General features: G+C 42.4%; 1 protein-coding gene across 1 annotated transcript in view; it reads right to left on the minus strand.

The window, feature by feature from the left end:
* slc24a3 (solute carrier family 24 member 3) overlaps nt 1-21,038 on the minus strand; it is a 372,465-nt gene that overhangs the window by 130,264 nt on the left and 221,163 nt on the right. Inside the window, exon 4 of the mRNA XM_063056262.1 lies at nt 1,146-1,220. Coding sequence (XP_062912332.1) covers nt 1,146-1,220 — 75 coding nt within the window. The remainder of the gene's footprint in view (nt 1-1,145; nt 1,221-21,038) is intronic.

A 21,038-nucleotide genomic window follows, 5' to 3' on the forward strand; every position in this document is an offset into this window, starting at 1 on the left:
AGTAATTTATTCTTCTGTTAAAGTGTAGCTGTGTGTTGTTTTAAGACCAAAATATAACACACACGTTGAGTAATTGTTGCTAATGTCCATTCAAGGATCAATTGCTCTTTAGACTGGAGGATTGAACGCCGGCTTGCTTTCTGGCAGGCCAGTATTTCGCCTGCAGATAGTGTGGCTCTGGCATTTAATGTCCCCTGCCCAATTTCTCATTTTGTTTCTCTATTTTGCTTTCAAAAAGTTGTTCCAAATGAGCCATCAGATTTCTGACAATGAGAGTCATTTGTATCCATTGTGGAAGAAATTTAATGTGCTTGCCCGACTTTACATTTTAAAAGTGTTTCTTTTCAAGTTGTCCTAATCGGATATTTGATAAAGTATTGTCCTCACTTGCATATTAAATTGGAGCATGATTGAAGTTTCACATTGCAAGTGCCACCGTCAGAGTTACAGGATCATGTTCGAAGAACTTTTTACCTCTTGACTGGTACTTTTTTGGGTGTGTTGATAACAAAATACAACTCAAAGTTTTCTCCATTTCAGTCTTTTAACATATTCAATGAAAATATTCTCCTATAGGTTATCCTTCCCTACCTGTTTCATTAATCAATTCCAAAACGCATGGCAACAATTAACACTGCCTACAATGAATATCACTCGGTGATTACAACGTGCTATTTTGTCACACCTTAGTAACTCTACCAGAGAACGGGGAGAAACAGTTATCAGTATCAACATGGGCATATAATGGAAATTAATGAAAGGACCTGTGTACAGATGTTTTTGATTTGTAGGTGTGCTGGGAATTTTTACCTTTCTTTCTGCACTACATACTTACGGAACTAATTTATTCCCTCGAACTGCCCTCATTTTTTAACATTGCACATGCAGTTTCAGTATACCAGCGAAGGTCTCAGCCATCTGCCTAGGCAGGGGATTTCTATCATCATTTTTGCTCACTCCACAAGATGAAGTTTCACCAAACCATTGTGAAAAGAAATAAGCAATCAGAACACAGGAATTATACTCGCAGTGTTTCAATTGTTCATAACTATCTAGTGTAACTTGACAATTCAGACTGACAACAGTAAAGACATCACAACACACCCCATTTTAGAGAACCAATACCAAACATAGATAGTGCATACCTCACAAATTTTGTCTAATGAAGGAACAAAGTAGTCATCGCAGACAATTGCCAGAGCATAGAACATGTACACGGTCTGTGGGAGACAGAAAGAAAAAAGATATTAGGTTGAGTGCAGTTTGGAAAAAAAATCACATTTTTCTAAAGTAAACGTTGCAAGCTGGCGCATCCATATTCCGACTGAGACAGTTCTGAGCAAGATTATTCCTGATCACCAAATTCCCACTGGATGCTTATATCTGTCCTATTGCCACCAGCGAAATTAATTCTTCTGAAACGTTCGCTCTGAAATGTAGGCAGTAGCTGAAATTGCATGGAGCTTGGGCAGAAAAAGGCAGGAAATTCACGGAATATTTGTAAGTCACAATTACAAAACCAACTCACCTAATGCCAACAAAATATTACAAGAAAATTACCCATATAAAGAGGCTTAAATTAAACCCACCCTAACTCCATACGTTGCCCTAATGCCCTGGGCTGGTGAAAAGATATCAATCTTAATTTTGGAGCTTTCAATTAACACTGCAACCTTCAACAGAGAAGAGCTAAAGCTTTTCAGAGTGAGGTGCTCCCTGCCATCACCACAAAGCAGCCTAGTTCTGAGACGTACGTCAGCCTCATCTCAAATGACAAAGGTCCAACCACGCAGACTTCTTACCTCACCTGAGAGGGCAGTGCTGTCGATGCTGGAGTTTCAAAAGTGTTGGAAATACGCCTGACTCAGTTCAATAGGCGGGTTTAATCTGTGAGTGCCAGTACACAATTTCAGGCTGGAAATTAATTAGCTTTTGTGCTTCTTCACATTCAGGTAGTTAATATTGGACACAATGGCATTCGGGAGGGGGGCATCTGCATTGCAGAAACCCTCCGAATAGTATGAAAGAGGGAATTAAGGCACAATTGACCAATTGCGTATGTCACAGCTAAGACACTCACTGTGGGTGAGGATTCCTCACGATGCATTGCAAAATTGGTCTCCACTTTCCCCACCCCCTTATACAATGGGACGCATTTTGTTGCAGATGGCAAGTCAGAAAATTGTGCAGCTCAACCTGTAGTGTGGATGAGTGACTGCAAATGGACTGGATCTTAACTGCACAAAAGAGGGCAGTTTAAATAGAGAACATTCGTCTCATTGGGAGGACCATCAAACTCGGCTGTAATGTTCCCCACATTCCAAACAGCTTTTATACATTCTAGGACAGAAATTTTATTCTCAGTTTAATGCACTAAATGCACACAGTAGTAATTTATGCAACTGACTTGCATTGCTGCATCTGGAAGACTAAATAGAGGACAAATCTCTACCTCTCCGATCCATAAAAACATTAAACCAGGCAATTGGGAGAACTCCTGGAAGGCTGCCAGATCTGGCAAATGTCCAGAACAGATAGCCAGGAGCCACAGAGAGGCTCGGAAAAACGTAATTCATTTTGTTGCATGTGCATTTTAAAAAATAATCACGCCCCATATATTCATATATGCTGACAATATGTATCACTCTGACTCAGTGTTGGAAGACCTGTCATCTGTGCATTAACAAACATGCAATAATAGCTTTATTTAAAGGCTATCAATCACTCATTAATTATAAAATTGGAGCCAAACGGAGACAATGTCACTAAGTTTTGCAACACAACAAAGGGTATCTCCAACGGAAGCCAATAAAAACATGAGATGGCTGACGATTGTCTCTTCAATATCAATACAGATTCCTGTCCCCCAATATCATCTTACAAACCCACAGCCTCTACCAAATGCATGGGACACCACCACCTAGAAAATGCTCTCCATGCCACACACCACCCTAACTTGGAAATGTATCGCCATTCCTCCACCGTCACTGGGGCGAACTCCTACTCCCTCCCTTCCTAAAAGCATCATGGATGCATCAATTCCTCAAGGATTGCAGTGGTTCAGGAAGGCTGCTCACCACCACCTTCGAAAGCAATAGGTGATGGGAAAGTCTGCCAAGCCCACATTCCTTCAGTCAATAAAAAAAAAACATGCATTCTTAACGTTGTGGGAAAATGCAGAAGCGTAATAATTATGTGTGTCAGTGAGCGAAGTTTCTGGAGAAAACACATCCTTTCTTCTCCTTTGGCAGAGCTTTGGGATTGTAGAAACCTGCTTCCACTCCTGTGAGTTCCAAGGTGACTGCTAAGTCAGAAGGCAGGCAGCCCGTGAAATGGTCTTAGTTCCGCCCACACCCTAGTGGTCCGCCCCTCCCTCTGTCCGGTGATTTTCCCCTCACACCGCTCGGTGGTCCATCCCACCCACTGCCTGGTGATCCGCCCCTCCCTCTGCCTGGTGGTCTGCCTCACCCTCTACCCACTTTGGGCCAGAGGCTCCCAGAATGGAGCTGATGCATGCAAGGAAGGTTTCATCACATCTTTGAACTCATTTTCTTGTCCAACTGGTAATATGCTCTCCAGAAAGAACTTGGACCAGTGTCCATACAACCTTTGTTTGTAATGCAAAGATCAAGTTACCCTTGCTCCCCCTCAAAATAATAAACTCTTACGCAATGTTCTGGAGCCAATTTCAACTGTGCATATTGACACAACTGCCCCGGTCACCACTAACTATATTCATTCCCCATCAGTCACACTTGTGAGTGAGTGGGCTTGATCTTACAGACAGTTTTCATTTGTTGACCAGTCTCCACCCAGTGCATGGCTGGAGGATGCCCTCTGTCTTTTTATGGAGCTGCAGTTGTGGTCTGGGTCATACATTCTGTTTGCTGCTTCCTTTGGCAGGAGGTTCTTGATTTGCTTTGTCAAGTTGAGAGATGTTGATTGCCGTGAGGGCCTAGAGTCTTTGTTCTCTATCGGCATTGGGCAGCTCTGGGTTTATTGTAAATCTATCATCCAAGTTCACTGAGTCCAGCAGACTGGTGCATTAGAGGTAGGGGAAGTGTTAATACTTCAGCGGGGAGCATACACTCAGTGGCTTTTTCATTAAATACCTCCTTTACCTAATAAAGTGGCCACTGAGTGTATGTTCGTGGTCTTCTGCTGCTGTAGCCCATCCACTTCAAGGTTCGACATGTTGTGGGTTCAGAGATGCTTATCTGCACACCACTGTTGTAACACGTGGTTATTTGAGTTACTGTTGCCTTCCTGTCAGCTTGAACCAGTCTGGCTATTCTCCTCTGACCTCTCTCATTAACAAGGTGTTTTCACCCATAGAACTGCCACTCACTGGATTTTTTGTTTTTCACACCATTCTCTGTAAACTCTAGAGACTGTTGACCGCGAAAATCCCAGAAGATCAGATACTCAAACCACCCCATCTGGCACCAACAATCATTGGCAAAGTCACTTGGATCACTTTTCTTCCCCATTCTGATGTTTGGTCTGAACAACAAACTGAACCTCTTGAACATACCTGTATTCTTTTATGCAATGAGTTGCTGCCACATGATTGGCTGATTAGATATTTGCATTAATGAGCAGGTGTACAGGTGCACATGATAAAGTGGTCACTGAGTGTAAGTCTCACATCTATCAGCCTAGAGGAGTCAATTGATACTAAGATTTTGGGTGAAGTATTACATTCAAAGTCAGGCCTGCCCAGCGGTCAGAGGAGGGGCAACAAAGGCAGTGACATATTTACAGTCTCTAGGATCGAGGTGAGTTTCACTGCTTCCTATGCTGATCTAGCTTTGGGAGAAAACTCCTCTTCATCTGAACTCTGCAAATGGTGAGAGGATGCCTTCTCACTGCCAGAATTTAGGTAAATACTAGCTCCTCAGTAAGCACAAACAGTTGGAAACATATACTGAAGCACACACAAAATGCTGCAGGAACTCAGCAGATGCTGCTTGACCTGCTGAGTTCCTCCAACATTTTGTGAATTTCCAGCATCTGCAGAATCTCTTGTGTTTAACACATACTGCATGCTCCTTGGTCCCAACACTGGTGCTGTTACTCATAAAATAATTACAGAATGGAAAATTTTACATTGCACAGTGATAGAATCTGACCCTTGGATTTCTTTTAGCCAATAAATCTGTTGACACTGCAGTCTTGCTGTGCTAAGAAGGTCATTCAGCCTGCTGTGATGCTTTGAGTGTGCTTCCCAGAAGCCACACTTCCCAGCCGCTGTACCACCACACTACTCCAACAAACCCTCTGCAAATCTTTCCCGTTCAAGTGTATATCTGATTCCATTTTTAAAGTTAAGATCAAATTCACTTCCTCTAAAATAATGCACTTGAGGTCACAGCCCTGAATAAAATGAAAATATTCATCTCATTGCTGGCTTCCTCACCATCTTCTTCTTTCATTATGGAATGATTTCTGGGGGGAGGGGTGTATTTGAAGCTGCTTTATGAATGTGACTCCATTCTATCTGTGAGGCAGCATAAGATGAAAATAAGCACTTCTGTTATCCATTTAACTTCATGTTTACTGACAGTCTAGTGTCTCTTGCAGAGGCTCCACACATAGTGGATAGAAAATTGATTTCTGGTGCTTCCTCAAGCAACAATGAAAAGAATATGATTTTTTTTTCTCTATTGTGGAAAATGTGTGGCAAATTAGTGAAATCAAGACACTTAAAAGTATTAAAACACATTCCTCAGAAATCAGAAAATTTCAGATACTAGTTTTGGTTTTTGAGTAACTGATATGAAAGGAAAATGTCAGCTGATGGTGTAGTGGTATCAGCACCAGATTTCGAGGCCAGCAGTCCCAGGTTCAAATCCAGCAGGCTTCTCGCATGCTTTTCGCCTCTGCTGGGTTGAGCATTGAGATAGCAACTTGATCTCGTAAAAAACAGGCAAAATACTGAAGAAATGGCAACGTTGCCGCCTGATGTGCCACAGGGCAGAGAGGAATAACAACAAAACAATATGAAAGCCAAAGCACATGATCCCTATTTTGGAGATTTTTTAAAAATCAAAGCTTATCTTTAGGTCTTATCAGTTAGAGTTGAATAACTTGTCAGTTCAGCACTGTACCCCAGTGAACCTTAAGTTCACTCTTTTCACATTACTGAAGCCAACTTTTTTACCTTGCTCGTGCTGTTGGCACAGTGACATTGGTTTTTCCTTGAGATCTATATTCATCCTGGTAATTTGTTGACATTGTTGTTAACATAGAGTAGATCCCAAAGTAGTAAGCCCCTGATGTGCATAAATGAATTAACTTCCCTTGATCAGGAACCATCATCAGCCAAGCATAATCGGACAACATAGCAGCAATTGATTAGTCAATTAGCTGGAAAGCATAAGTGCTCCTCAAAGTTTTTCAAGATACCCAGGGCCTTGCCTGCAACCAACAATCCCACAAACTCGTCTTCAGATTTTGTCAGTGCTTGTTTCACCACTTTTAAAACGTAAGCGGCACTTTGTTGGCTGGTGTCAAAAGTGCCTCCAGAGGCACTTTGAACACTAGCGTCACATCCAGCTGACTTAACTGTGACCTGAGACTTGACTTTAGTTGGGTTCTGGGCTTCCCAGTTAGGGTAAAAGTTGTGCAACTGAGCTAGAAATAGACCAAAGTGGAATTCGCTCTCAAAAGTCACAACTCAAACCCCATGGAAACATGGCAAGGTACACAGATCCTGCACGACCTACCACTGGGGCAGTAATGGACCACAGCTGTCCGACAGCCAACTGGCTGGACATCACAAGAACTCAAGGAAAATTTTGCACAGATTCCTTTTAAAAGTCCTAATTTGATAATGGAGTTGTTTTCTCTTGGAACTTATTACCATATATTGTGCGGCTAACTTCCTCTCTGAAACTTTTTTGGGAAGTTCAATAGATGCCATCTCTTTGAAGTGGAAGTATTTGTACATTATCTTGTAATCTCTGTCCTAAATTGCCCGAGACAGTGGAAAGTTCCCTTTCCTGTTTTCAGATGTGTTCAGAGGCACCAATGCTTTTCGCTCTCATAGTCCCACTCACTGTGCATTTTTATCAGTTGGTTCTGATTGTTAATCAATTCGCGTTTAAAACGGCAATTTCATTAATTTTACAGTGACGCCCTTTTCGCATGTCACATCTTGTAAAGAGACCTTCAGGACATCTTAATAATTTTCCAATAGTAAAGCAAGATAAAACTATTAAAATGCAACGTGGGAAAGTGTGTAAAATGTGTAGGGTGTTTGGATGGATAACTGCCATTTGCTGAAAAAATACAAGGAAGTTATTCTTTTAAAAAAAATTACCGTTTCCGTTATTAGAGCTCCTTTGATCATGTTAATTAAATTAAGTGAAAGCATGTACAGATCTGTGAGAAACAGTATGCTCTCCAGCGATAAGCTTGCTGCCTTCTTTTCTCTATACAATCACTCTCATCTTACAGAGCTTTGCCATTGGCGGAAGGGCAGCTTCAAGACGCTATCTGAGTTAATGCTCCCAAATGCCCTGAGTGGGGGAGAAAAAAAACTAGATGTTTTATTATTATTCCTTCTATTGACAGGTTTTTGTAGGATGTGACTAGCACTTATCACCTATTCCTAACAGAGGAGAAAATTGGGATGGTGGTTAGGAGACCGATTTGGGCCAGACCAAACAAAGATGATAGCTATCTTGCTCAGATGGGTATTAGTAACCACAATCCAGAAGTTTCGTGGCTGCCATCATTCTTTTTCTTCAAAAAACTTCAGATCCATTTAGGTACAGTATTCAACTTCGATCTCTACTTCTGCCAAGGTAGAATTTAAACTCTTACCACTGGATCAATGGAACTGAACTACAGCAGCCAATCCAGTAACTTATCATGGTCTTTCAGGAAAGATAAAAGTCAGATTGATGGTTAGCTGACACATAACAGGGCAGGGTGGAAGATGGCCAAGAGGTCAAACTGGCCAGAGGTCAATGAGAGAGATGCAGGGCAGGCAGTGCCCAAGACTCTACGCAGTGTGCACTTGGAATGGCTTGCACTCACGTTCCCAACCAATTGTTGCATTTGTCTCAACTTGAGGGCCACAACTGTGAAAGCTCAAGACACATCATGGGATTTTACAACCAGCAGTGCAGAGAAGCATTCTTTCTAAATCACAAGATCTGAAACAATCAAGCCAGGCTACATCACAGCACCAGGATTTCAGATCACTGTCTCATCGTTCCAGCATTATTATTTTTTCCTCTCTTTATTCTGGTTTATTTCTGTCCATATTCATTTCCTTCAGATGTATCAGCTACACCCACCACCTTCTCTCAGCTAGCACTGAGGTCATTTGTGTCATCCATTCTCTCTTGAATGCCATCCTATCATAGATAGTCACTCCATTGCCCTCTCCTTTCTAGAACATAGAACGCTATAGCACAGTACAGGCCCACAATGTTGTGCCAACCTTTTAACTTACTCTAAGATTTATCTAACCCTTCCCTCCTACATAGCCCTCCATTTTTCTATCATCCTTGTGCCTATTTTAGTGTTTTTGAAATGCCCCCGATGTACCTGCCTCTACCACCACCCCTGGCAGAGCGTTCCATCAACTCACCACTCTCTGTGTAAAAAAAAAAATTACCCGTCATCCTATCTATACTTTCCTCCGATCACTTTCAAATTATGTCCCCTCATTTTAGCTATTTCTGCCCTGGGAAAAAGCCTCTGGCTATCAACTCTATCTGTGCCTGTTTATCATCTTGTACACCTCAATCAAGTCATCTTTCATCCTCCTTCGCTCCAGAAAGAAAAGCCCTAGCTCAATCAACCTATCCTCATAAGACATGCTCTCTAATCCAGGCAGCATCCAGGTACGTCCCCTCTGCACCCTCTCTGTTACTTGAAAGATGTTTGCTTCCTAACGGCTCCAGTTTTCATGGAGTGATTGAACGAAAGCATTAACCACATTTCTCTCTCCAGAGATGTTGCCCAACCTGCCATATAACTTCTGGATTTCCTGTTTCTACACCAACTTTTTCATGTCAAATATCAAGTTGAATGAACAAAAATCACAGGGTCATTCTTCATCAAAGTTGCTGGTGAACGCAGCAGGCCAGGCAGCATCTCTAGGAAGAGGTATAGTTGACATTTCGGGCCAAGACCCTCGTCAGGACTAACTGAAGGAAGAGCTAGTAAGAGATTTGTAAGTGGGAGGGGGAGGGGGAGATCCAAAATGATAGGAGAAGACAGGAGGGGGAGGGATGGAGCCAAGAGCTAGACAGGTGATAGGCAAAAGGGATATGAGCAGCTCTTGGCTCCATGCCTCCTCCTCCTGTCTTCTCCTATCATTTTGGATCTCCCCCTCCCCCTTACAAATCTCTTACTAGCTCTTCCTTCAGTTAGTCCTGACGAAGGGTCTCGGCCCGAAACGTCGACTGTACCTCTTCCTAGAGATGCTGCCTGGCCTGCTGTGTTCACCAGCAACTTTGATGTGTGTTGCTTGAATTTCCAGCATCTGCAGAATTCCTTGTGTTTGGGTCATTCTTCATCACTGTGTCCTCCAAACAAGCCATTTATAAATAAATGTAAACATTGAACTGTAAGCCTTTGATCGTAATTTCATTATGCATCTCTCACTTTCTGATGTAAAGTCACATAGCATTTCCACTCATCGTTTTGCTACGATGATTCCCATACTTGATAACGACAGGCTCGGTTAAAATGGCTGATTCAGGGGGATCCTGCTACCATTATGAAATGCGTGACTGCTTGGATCCTTCTGCAAAATCTTTCTGGAGGGCTGCTAAACACGGGATATTTCTCAGGGTGCTAAATTTAATGCAATTGGATGGAAAGAAGGTTTCAAAGTCTTGGAGGCTGCCCTGCAAACACTGCTTTTTTTAGTGTATCAGTTGACAGCTATGGGAAGGGAGCCAATGTCTCTGAAAGCCTAGATAAGCCAAAGATTTTTTCAGCAATTCCCTCACCCCTTGATTGTAACTGTTGACACTCTTGCTCTGGAGGTCCCCCAAGTGCCAGAGCTTGAAACCTGCACAGCAGGGCTTAATGAACATGGATGCGCAGAAGTGCCTATAATGAGGGTGTCTACATCTGGGCTGGCAGGGTCCTCTCAATATTTTTCCCTTTGTTGGCAAGACACGAGAACCATTGGAGTACGCAAGACCTGATAACCAATGCAAATACACTGCCGTACATGGATCCGTGCAGAGAGGTAAAAGGTGACATCTTGCCAGTTAGCTAATCAGAGGGAGTTCTTTATCTCCTTGTGGGGTGGGGAAATATGGCACATGATGGCCTGCACTAGACTGGATGAAATTCTGAATGAACATTTGCGGAATGGTGCAGCCTTGGTTATTAGGCCCATTATGTCTGCCTTGGCTCTTCGAAACAGCAGTTCATTTTAGTCCAGGTGTTTGACAACCTCCACATGAAATTCTTCCTAACTCCATAGCCAATTGTAAAAACTTCCAGAGAATATGAATCCACCTTTTAGATGTGGTACTATAGCTGACAATAATGCTTGGGATAAATTAATATGCTGCCATTATCCCCTCACATTGTTAAGCCAATTATTTTGCAATGCTAACCCAATTAGAGAAAAATCGCTCTCTGACCAATGCAGTACTTCAGAACTACCAATGAAACTTAGGAATTGTTTGAGCTGCCATAGTACAATGATATGTCTTTGTAATAAAGCAAAGCTATTGCCAGGCAAGTATAGATTTGGACTCTGACATAAGTCTGAGAAAGTTGATTGTTTAATTTATCACTTGAAAGACAAGGAAGCACTCCTTCACGTACTTCACTACGAAGTCAGCCTACAATGTAATGTCAGCCACAGGAGTGGGATTGAGCCCCCGGCTCTGAGACCCGGAGTTGATGATGCTGCCCACCGTGGCACCAGTGACACTGAAGCACAGATAAGGTGGAGGTTCTTGAAAAGTCTATTGTTAATGTTGCAGTCAAATAGGATGTGACTGAGAAACTGGATAGGATGTTGAGTCAATACTTAAAAGAATGCTCTAAGAAAAAAAAAGTCAGCTTGTAAAGTGCCTGGTTCTGGCCTGAACGTTTCTGTCATTCCTCAGAAACCAAGACCAGTGAGTGGCAAACATTACACATTGTCACTACGGCAGAGCCTCATTCAGACCTAAGGTCATTCCAACTGGAGAAGAAGTAGAGAACCAAAAAAAAAATAAATTCAGGCTCATTCAGTTTATAATTCTAGCCTTCCCTCTCCTGGCTGGCTCGCAGCAAAACTGACCTCTGCCCTGACTCCCTCTTTGCAAATTTTTTTTCAATAAAATAGAAGTACCTTACACAAAACAGAATGAATGTCAATTTCTTTTTTCTTTTTAAATCTTTTTATTAATTTTTCAAAATTATAAACTCAATAACAAAGTTGGTACAAAGAGATTGGAAAAATATTCATCAGCATATATAAAATGAATTTTAAGTAACATAGATATAAAAGATTTCCAAACTCATAATAAGATTAAACATTAAAGAAGCAATAAAAAGAAAAAAATATATATAAACAAAAAAACCCCAAAAGAAAAAGAGAAAAAAAAAACCCAAGAAAAAAAAACATAACAGGGCTAGACCAACAGCTTATATCAGACACATTCAATAATGTCATTAACTCCGCTCCTCTCATCATATAATTTAAGTTTAGAAAAAAGATTCGGAACGGTCAGATTACACCATATGAAAATGTTGGAATGTCAATTTATCACAAAGGTCATGTAACTGTAACTCTTTCTCCATTTACCTAACCTATGAGAATATGGGTGCTCATTTAATTCACATTCTCGAGGCAGAATAAAAAACACATGGGACTGAGATTTCCACAATGGTACAGAGGACCAAAGGCTGGTCTTGTACATGAGATCAACACCAGCATGCATCAAGGATGCGTGTTTAGTTGGGTGCTCTACTCTCTCTGCACCCATGACTGTGTGGCTAGGCACAGCTCAAATGGCATTTATCAATTTGCCGATGGCACACGATTGTCAGCAGAATCTCAGATGGTGACAGGGAGGCACACAGGAGTGAGATAGATCAGCTGGTTGGTGGTGTCGCAACAACAATCACTGAGACCAAGGAACTGATTGTGGACTTCAGGAAGGGGAAGTCAAGGGAACACACACCAGTCCTCGTTGGGGATCAACAATGGAAAGGGTGAGCAGTTTCAAGTTCTGAGTGTCAACATCTCTGAAAACCTATCCTGGGCCCAACATACTGATGCAATTGCAAAGAAAGCACAACAGCAACGATATTTCATTATGTGTTTGAGGAGATTTGGTACGTCACCAAAGACTCTCGCATATTTCTACAGATGTACTGTGGACAACATTCAAACTGGTTGCATCACCGTCTGGTATGGAGGGGCCACTGCACAGGTTTGGAAAAACCTGCAGAAAGTTGCAAACTCAGTTAGCTCCATTATGGCCACTAGTCTCCCCAGCATCAAGGAGCCTGAAGACACACACTCAACATTTTCTGAACAACTTCTTCCCCCCCACCATCAGGTTTCTGAACGGGCACGTTTTTGTGTTCAAAAGGAGTGATTTTTGTCACTGATAGTTGGAGGGAAATAAGCAGTAAGACAATTCAGAACTGTTTTGCTCACTGCTGTATCAAGCGTTCAGGCTTGGAGATGCCAGAAGCGGTTGGGAAGTGAAAATGACACCATTTCACTACTTCAGCAAATTTGGAACTATGAAGAATTTGAAGGTTTTTTTTTATTAAGTGCAATCGTGAACAATAGCTAGATCAGAAATGCTGATCAAATCAACTAGTTCCCAAAGGGAACTCTGATAGGCCAATCAGATGGTTCACTGCTGCTCAGCGATAGAACACAAAACAGGGACAAGGGTCGCTAGCCCCTGTACCCCAGAAGCACACCTGAGCGGTGCGGCGGAAGTATGTGCTATGCATGACCTGATCTGAAAGCATCATGTTGTTTCATAACAGATCGTGTTCATGGTGGAACAGCTTAGTCAAGGATGGGGTGATCAGCACAGATGGACAAATTATACCTCCACTACCCCTTACAAGATTATCAAGGTTTTGATAATCTTCTTGAATGTTACAATCAAAATGAAGATTTGGAGGATGCAGTTGTTGATAGCATTGTACGAAGGCAGTTTATTATCGGCACCAGGTAACTGCACTGATTTTGTTCATTGTGTACGCTGGATGAATTCTCTGTAACATTAGGTACTGTGGTACTACTGGTAATGTATTAATTTTTTCTGTATTTCATTTAAATATACAATTTGTGACTGAGTTGGTCTTTTTTATACCTTTTTAACTATTTCCTTGAAACTTCGGCTAATTTGGCAGCCACTTAATTGGGCCTACAAATGCCTGGTCCAGATGTGTTCTAATTAACTGAAAACCATTTATGTATATGTGTGTGTGCGTATATATATATTTATAAAATCCTATTGTACTTAAGATTTTTAAATTTTGTACTACAATGTACTGCTGCCACAAAACAATAAATTTCATGATATGTACCAGTGATATAAAATTTGATTTTGATTCTGCGCTGCCCTGGTCACAAAATTTATCAAATATGAATCTCAAAGCATCAATCACACGAGAACAGGCTTTGGCGTGAAGGATGATCTTTCCTGTAGGAACTCCCGTGCTGTGGAGCTAGTGGGCATCTGGTCATGGTGAGTTTGGTGGGAAGAAGTGAGGAGAGAAGGTGACAGGAGGATTTGGTCTAAAGTTGAGGGAAAAGCAACATCGTAATATCGGGGAAACTAGGGATCTGTGTGGGTCTGGGGAAGACCATCACTGATAAGCTCAACGGCTTACTGAGGATGATGGAGAGGGTCGAAATGGAAGAGATCTCTATACTGCAGGGGACCAGTATACCATGTTGGGCAAAGTCAGGGGCCCTTCAACCAGTGCCAAAGCACATCTAACACATGTTAAGATCTGCGGAGGCGCAGCAGATTGATGACAGCGCTAAACAGCAACTCCTCTGCTTGCATCTTCGGAAACAACTCTATTTCCATCTTTATTTTTCCCTTTCAGGGTTCTTTTGAAGATCCTGACCTGGAACTACACATTGACTACGGTTCTTTGCGGGAATGGGACCCGCTCTCGGAGTTTCATAACCAGTCGTTGTTGTTCAGCACACCAAGGGCTCAGCCTAAGATTCTGGCTCGGATTTGTAAGTCTAGGATCTCGGGGCTCTGGAGACGGGCGGATCGGGGGTCGGTGTCACGGCAGGAGATCTGTGTGTCGACGGACGAGTTGGAATATCTACGGCTGTGTGCCCAGATCTTTGGGCACAGAGCTTTAAAAAAGCAATGTAACAGAGTTTTAACATCATAAACCAGCAATTTGTTTGTTATGTGTCCCCGCTTGCTGTGAAAATGAAGACACCTCTTTCTCCCTTGTTAGGGGGAGAGAGAGCCTGTGGTATGTTGAATACCGGGTGAAACGAGAAGTCTTTGGGGTAACTGTAAGTCTGTGTCTTTGCTGTTGCTTTGCTCATGCTTGAGTGCTCAGTGGTGGGTGCTGAAGCTTTTTTGTTTTTTTGCCGGTGGGGGGAAAGGGAATTGTTGCTCGCTGCCGCTTACACATTTCGAATAATGTGGATTATTTTGAAGCCTTTTCAAATGCTGTTTCATCACCTTCAGCAATATGTGCACCAGTATTAGCAATAATGAATGCTGTGATTTTTCAAAAGACTGTCTTCTCCTCCCTAATGCTTTGCTTCAATATCAATTGAGCTTTGAAGCTCTTAACTCCAGCATTTGGATTAACAGCATGACATCCTCCCTCAAGACCAAAAGACCCCAAGTTTTTTGTTTAAGCTGAGCAGCTCCATTGAGGGTGAGTTTGCAGTCCCATCAGAAACAACTGTCAGAAGGCAAGCACATTTGAAGTTGGATTGATGTCTGTTATTAATTATCATGGGCCCTTCTGGTAAAAATAATCCTACCTTATGGATGTTGGCACAGCAGCGAAGCTACAAGGAATTGGCATGAAAGGAGAGGGCAATACTTAACATGAGTCATTGGGGACAGCACAGATACACACTCAGTTGTCTCATTCTGGAGAGGAAGATTCTCTTGCAGTTGCAAGTCATCTGTGCTTCAGTGCTCTGTGCCTGTGTGTGTTGTATTTGCCTCTGTGGAATCAGTGTCTATTTTTGATGCTCCAACAAGTGACAGGAAATACAATCTGTTTTTCACTTTACACTTAAAGAATCTTCACCTTATCTGTGTTTCAGTGTTAGTGGCCAACGCCGTCAACTCTGACTCATCAAGCTGGGGTGGGGGTCAAATCACACTCCAGAGCATGTCAGTACATTTCAGGCTGACTTCACAGTGAAGTGTTACCTTTCAAATGAGAAATTAAAGTGGTCCATCAGCTTTCTCTCAGACAGATGGGCAGCACTATGTTGAAAAAATTATCCTCTGAGTCGTAATCTACACCTGTCCTGCAATCTGTATGGTGCAAAATGCTGCATGAATTTTAAAATAAGTTCTAGGCAGATAAAGCGCTGTAAATCCTTCTACTGATCTCCCAGCGGCCACCATTTCGATTCCACCTTCCATTAAAAGTGGGATCTCCCAGTGGCCACCCATGTTAATTCCCCTTCCCATTCCCATTCCGACGTGCCCATCCACGACCTCCTCCACCATCGTGATGAGGCCACACTCAGTTTGGAGGAATAACACCTTATATTCCGTCTGGCTAGCCTCCAACCTGATGGCATGAACATTGACTTCTCAAACTTCCGCTAATGCCCCATCTCCCCCTCTTACCCCATCTGTTATTTATTTATATACACATTCTTTTCCTCTCTCTCCTTTTTCTCCCTCTGTCCCTCTGACTATACCCCTTGCCCATCCTCTGGGTTTTCCCCCCCCTCCCCCTTTTCCTTCTCCCTGGGCCTCCTGTCCCATGATCCTCTCATATCCCCTTTGCCTATCACCTGTCCAGCTCTTGGCTCCATCCCTCCCCCTCCTGTCTTCTCCTATCATTTCGGATCTCCTCCTCCCTTCCCACTTTCAAATCTTTTACTAGCTCTTCCTTCAGTTAGTCCTGACTAAGGGTCTCAGCCCAAAACGTCGACTGTACCTCTTCCTAGAGATGCTACCTGGCCTGCTGTGTTCACCAGCAACTTTGATGTGTGTTACACACCACAACCCTTCCCTGGGACATGCAGATTATTTCGGGTTTATTCAGATTCAGATTTATTTGAAACTTTTCAGTAATAACACCTCATCGCAGACAATGACCACAACCGCATCTCAAGGGTGTGTGGTCAGCGCACTCCTCTACTGTCTCCATCTTCATGACTGTGTGGCTAGGCACAGCTCAATGCCATCCATAAACTTGTCGACCATGCCACTGTTTCTGGCAGAATCTCTGATGGCGGCAAGCAGGCACACAAGCGTGCCATTGATCGGCTGGGTGAGTGGCATTGCAAGAATATCCCCAAGACCAAGAAGTTGTTTGTGGACTTCAGAAAGGGGAAATTCAGGAGAACACACATTAGTCCTCATTGAGGGGTCTGTGGTGGTAAGTGTGCAGCTTTTAAGTCCCTGGGTGTCAGCATCTTAGAGGATCTACATTGGGCCCAGCACATTGATGTAAAAGAAAAAGGCATGCCAGTGACTCTACTTCATGAGGTGTCCGAGGAGACTTGGTATGTCACTAAAATCTCTTACAGATATACAATGGAGAGCATTCTAACTGGTTGGCATGGAGGCGCCAATGTATAGGATCACAATAGGTTGCAGAGAGTTCCAGACTCAGCAAACGCTCTCACAGGCACAACCCCTCCCCACCATCAAGGACGCCTTGAAGAGGTAATACCTCCAGGAAGCAGCATCCATCAGTAAGGACCCACACCATCCGGGACATGCCTTCTTTGCACTACTACCAACAGGGAAGAGGTACTGGGGCCAGAAGACCACATTCAGTCATTCAGAAACAATAGCTTATTCACCTCCACCATCAGATATCTGAATGGCATTCCAGGAATCCAGGAATACTACTTTGTTATTTGAATTGTTACACTATTTATTTTGTAATTTATAGTAATTGTAGGTCTTTGCACTGCATAGCTGCTGTAAAGCAATAAATTACATGTCATAAGTGACAATAAATCAGATTCCTCCCATTCCACAGCCCTACAGTTCTCATGATTCACACCACCTTAAAGCAGAGAAGGCCTCCTCAGTCAGTTGAATCGATGCTACCTCTCAGAGCAATTCCATCAAATCCCTTCCTGACCTATTTCTAAATAAGCTGTTCTCTCTCGAAAGCCTGTCGACTCTGACCGGCCACCTACACAACGAGTAGGTTACAATGGTCAATTCCAAGTTCATAGTACATATATGTCACCACATACAGCCCTGAGATTCATTTTCTTGTGGGCTTACCAAGAAGAATTTTTCTGAGATAGAGACATGTGGCACTGGAACAGGCCCCTTGGCTCAGCACGTCCAATTTGATCATCAAGTACCCACCCATCTATGCTATACCTGTTCCCCGGCACTTGGCCTGTTGTCCTCCATGCTTTGGTGAGTCAGGTGTGCCTTTATATACTTCCTAAATGAGGTGCAGAAACCAGCCTTCTCCTCTATGTTTTTACAAAACACCTTCAAAGAATAGATCTATATATTTTAAACACTAATCTTCATGTTCTGCAAAATTCAAACCTCAGTAACAATATTTGTTAGTCCTTATGTTGCTTGATGAATGTTTTATTTTGGTTGGTTTCAGGGATCATGTGAAATCCTGGATATTTTGCAAGAAAACAGTTTAGACATCCTTGTATCACCTGCACTGATCTACATAATGCTGCCAGTATTCTGGCGCTGCTTTGCCAATCTCTAAAAGACTAAACACGGCAAGTGGAATAACAACAGGAAAACATTCACACTAATTCATAATAAGTTCAACCGAAGCCAGTTCACAAAAAAAGGAACAAAAGTGTTGCCAGAGAAGTAGAGAATGTTGGAAATACTCAGCAGGAAAGTTAGCATTTTATGTTCCCAACAATGATGCTTCTGCGGACAATTGTATTGATTCTTTCTCCACAAATGCTGTCTGACTTGCTGTGTTTCCAGCATTTTGTTTTATTTCAGATTTCTATCATCTAGTTTTTTTTGCTTTTCAAAAAAGACAACAGTTCACCAGAGCAGTATCTACAGTAATATACAACTTATAAGCCTCAACATTCACCAGGCTGACAAATAGAGTCTGGGAGAACAGAAAGCTGACGACGCACACCAAAGTTGCAGTCTACAGGGCCTGCGTCCTCAGCACACTGCTTTACGGCAGTGAGACCTGGAGCCTCTACTACAGATAAGAGCAGCGTCTCAACGTCTTCCACCTTCACAGCCTGAGACACATCCTGGACATCACGTGGACTGACTGAGTCACCAACAATGAGGTCCTGGCCCGTACCCGGATACCCAGCCTCTTCACCCTGCTCCAACAACGCCGTCTCTGCTGGCTGGGCCATGTACACTGCATGTCAGACGGGAGGATCATGAAGTCACTGAAAATGAACACTGAGAGGTGGGAGGACATCGCAAGCAATTGCTCTCACTGGAGGCTGGAACTACACAGAGGTCTAAAAAGAGGAGAAGAGAAGCTGAGGCTTTTTGCTGAAGAAAAGTGCACTCGTCGGAAAAACAGCACCAAGACAACACTGGAGGACAGCGCCTTCAAGTGCAGTTGCTGCAGCCGAGACTGTCACTCCCATGTGGGACTCTACAGCCATAACAGACGCTGCTCTAATGTAGACTGAAGCAAGACTTTCCAGGTGCAGATCCATGGTCTCGCGAGACTAATGGATGCCACCACCACAAGTCGCTGTAGAACATACCACTTCACAGGAATATAATCAGTAAAGTTTCTGACACCTAGTCACAGGAACAGGTAACAGGACAAATGACTCAAAGCCTGAGATTCTTGTTTTAAGGAGTGCTGAACATAGCACCTTTATTTTCTAGTTGGCACCGAAGCCAATTTCTCTTGAAAATACTAATGCTCACCACTTGATTTAGTTCATTGCGGAGCCAACTATGACTCCAAGAGTAAATTCTATTTGGTTTTAAAATTGATATCCACCCACAAACTTAATTTCCAAACCATGGATTTAGCACAATGATAAAAGTGTTTAATAAAGCAAATTAATTCACTCTTTAATAACATTAAGAACAATGACAGAAAATTCATCTGTTCCGTAACTAATTTAGATCAACTGTATGTGTTCTGAAACCCTCATCTAGTCAAAACCTATGTCTTCAACTCTTCAAATGCCCTCCAGCAACCACTTCCTAGTGAAAAAAATACCTCCTATTTCAACAGGAATCATTTACTTTCTCTTAAAGAAATATCTGAATAACTCAGATTTGAGAAATATGTCAATGACCAGTCAGTTTCCTTTGACAAAAATAACCTTGGAAACTTTGGTTTTTTTTGGTCTTTTATTTGACACTTTTTTCCCCCATAGAGTTCTTCTGGTACTTTTTGAGTTGCTCCAGATTCCAGCATATGCAGTCTCTTGTATCTGCAAAGTCTTATCACGTGCTTCCATCACACTATCTACCAATCCGGTCAAGCAGATGTTATATCGGGGGGAGGGGATTATACCATACTAGCAAAAACCAGCCACACTCCCAAAATCACTTATTACCAAACTTGACACTTCAGTTTAGCTGACTGGTTGATGGTCACAATTGCCCAAGTCAGCAGTCAAACTGTGCAAGGCTGAAGCAAGCCTCTCTCATTTATACACCCACATCTATCCTGCCAACTTAATTCTCTTTGGTCAAAGTTAAACATTTAATTAGACGGAGTTTGTAATTAAAATTAGAATTGGGTGCCATCTGCTGCATATAAAGGCACTGGAACGTGATTTAATTAATTTGTAATTTGTGCATTCAGGCTATCCCTGGAAACAAATGTCCATAAGCAAAAAGACAGAGAAAAACCACTCCACAAGGTAACCATATCTCCACAGTATCAAAAACATACAAGGACAGTTACTGAAAGTAGCAACAGAAAGGAAAATAGTTCTGCTGTTCATAGTATGCAGGTACAAAAGACTTTTAAATTTAATAATAACATTTGAACGCATGGGCGTCATATGTCAGGTGTTTGTAACACAAGGTTGGCCTGTACAACATTACACCAAAGAATGAATCTTTTAATTGAATCTGACTTGCACATTCTAGATTTTCAGCAAAACTGCACACACTGAGACCTGTCACATCATCAGCTTCCAAAAGAGAAATGTTCTGAGTTTGGAGGGTACAATGTAATTTTAGTAAGAGTTTCGTTTTAAAGAGGCATGCCTCTATTTTGGAACATTTTTGAGCTAAGTTCCCGAGGAAAGCAAAATGAAGCAGCAGTAATCTGGCTGAACTTCCATCAAGCTGGGCACGGACCTTCCTTAGTTAGCCACTTGGGACCTTGAGTTAACCCTCCTAAATGTGGGAAAGCCAATGCCATTCTCAGAAGGCTCGGTACTGAATAATGATTGAAATCAAAAATTCCATCATACAAAACTGTGCTAAAGTCCTAGGCACATATATATAGCTAGGGTGCCTGACACTTCTGCACAGTACTGTAGTAAATTTATGTATTGCACTATACTGCTGCCGCAGAAAAAAAATAAATTTCATGACATATAATATGAGTGAGAATAAACCTGATTCTGATATGGGTTTCTCTTATGGATTGAATGTGGGGAGGGGGCAGGGAGAGGGGAATCATAATTGGGTAACGGGGAAGGGAGCAGGAAATACCATAGAGACAGCCTGTAATGATCAATAAACCAATTGTTTAGAACCAAATGACCTTGCCTGGTGTCTTATGGCTGGGCATGTTTGCACCCACAGCAAAACCCTCACCCTAGCACTCCTTCTCTGCCACTTGTCCCACACCCCTCACCCAGCGCTCCACCCATTCCATACCCAACATCCTTTGCTCCCACCAGATTTACAAACTTGTTCTCTGCTCCACGTTGC

The sequence above is a fragment of the Mobula hypostoma genome, chromosome 8, assembly GCF_963921235.1.
Source record: "Mobula hypostoma chromosome 8, sMobHyp1.1, whole genome shotgun sequence".
Taxonomy (NCBI): Eukaryota; Metazoa; Chordata; class Chondrichthyes; order Myliobatiformes; family Myliobatidae; genus Mobula; species Mobula hypostoma.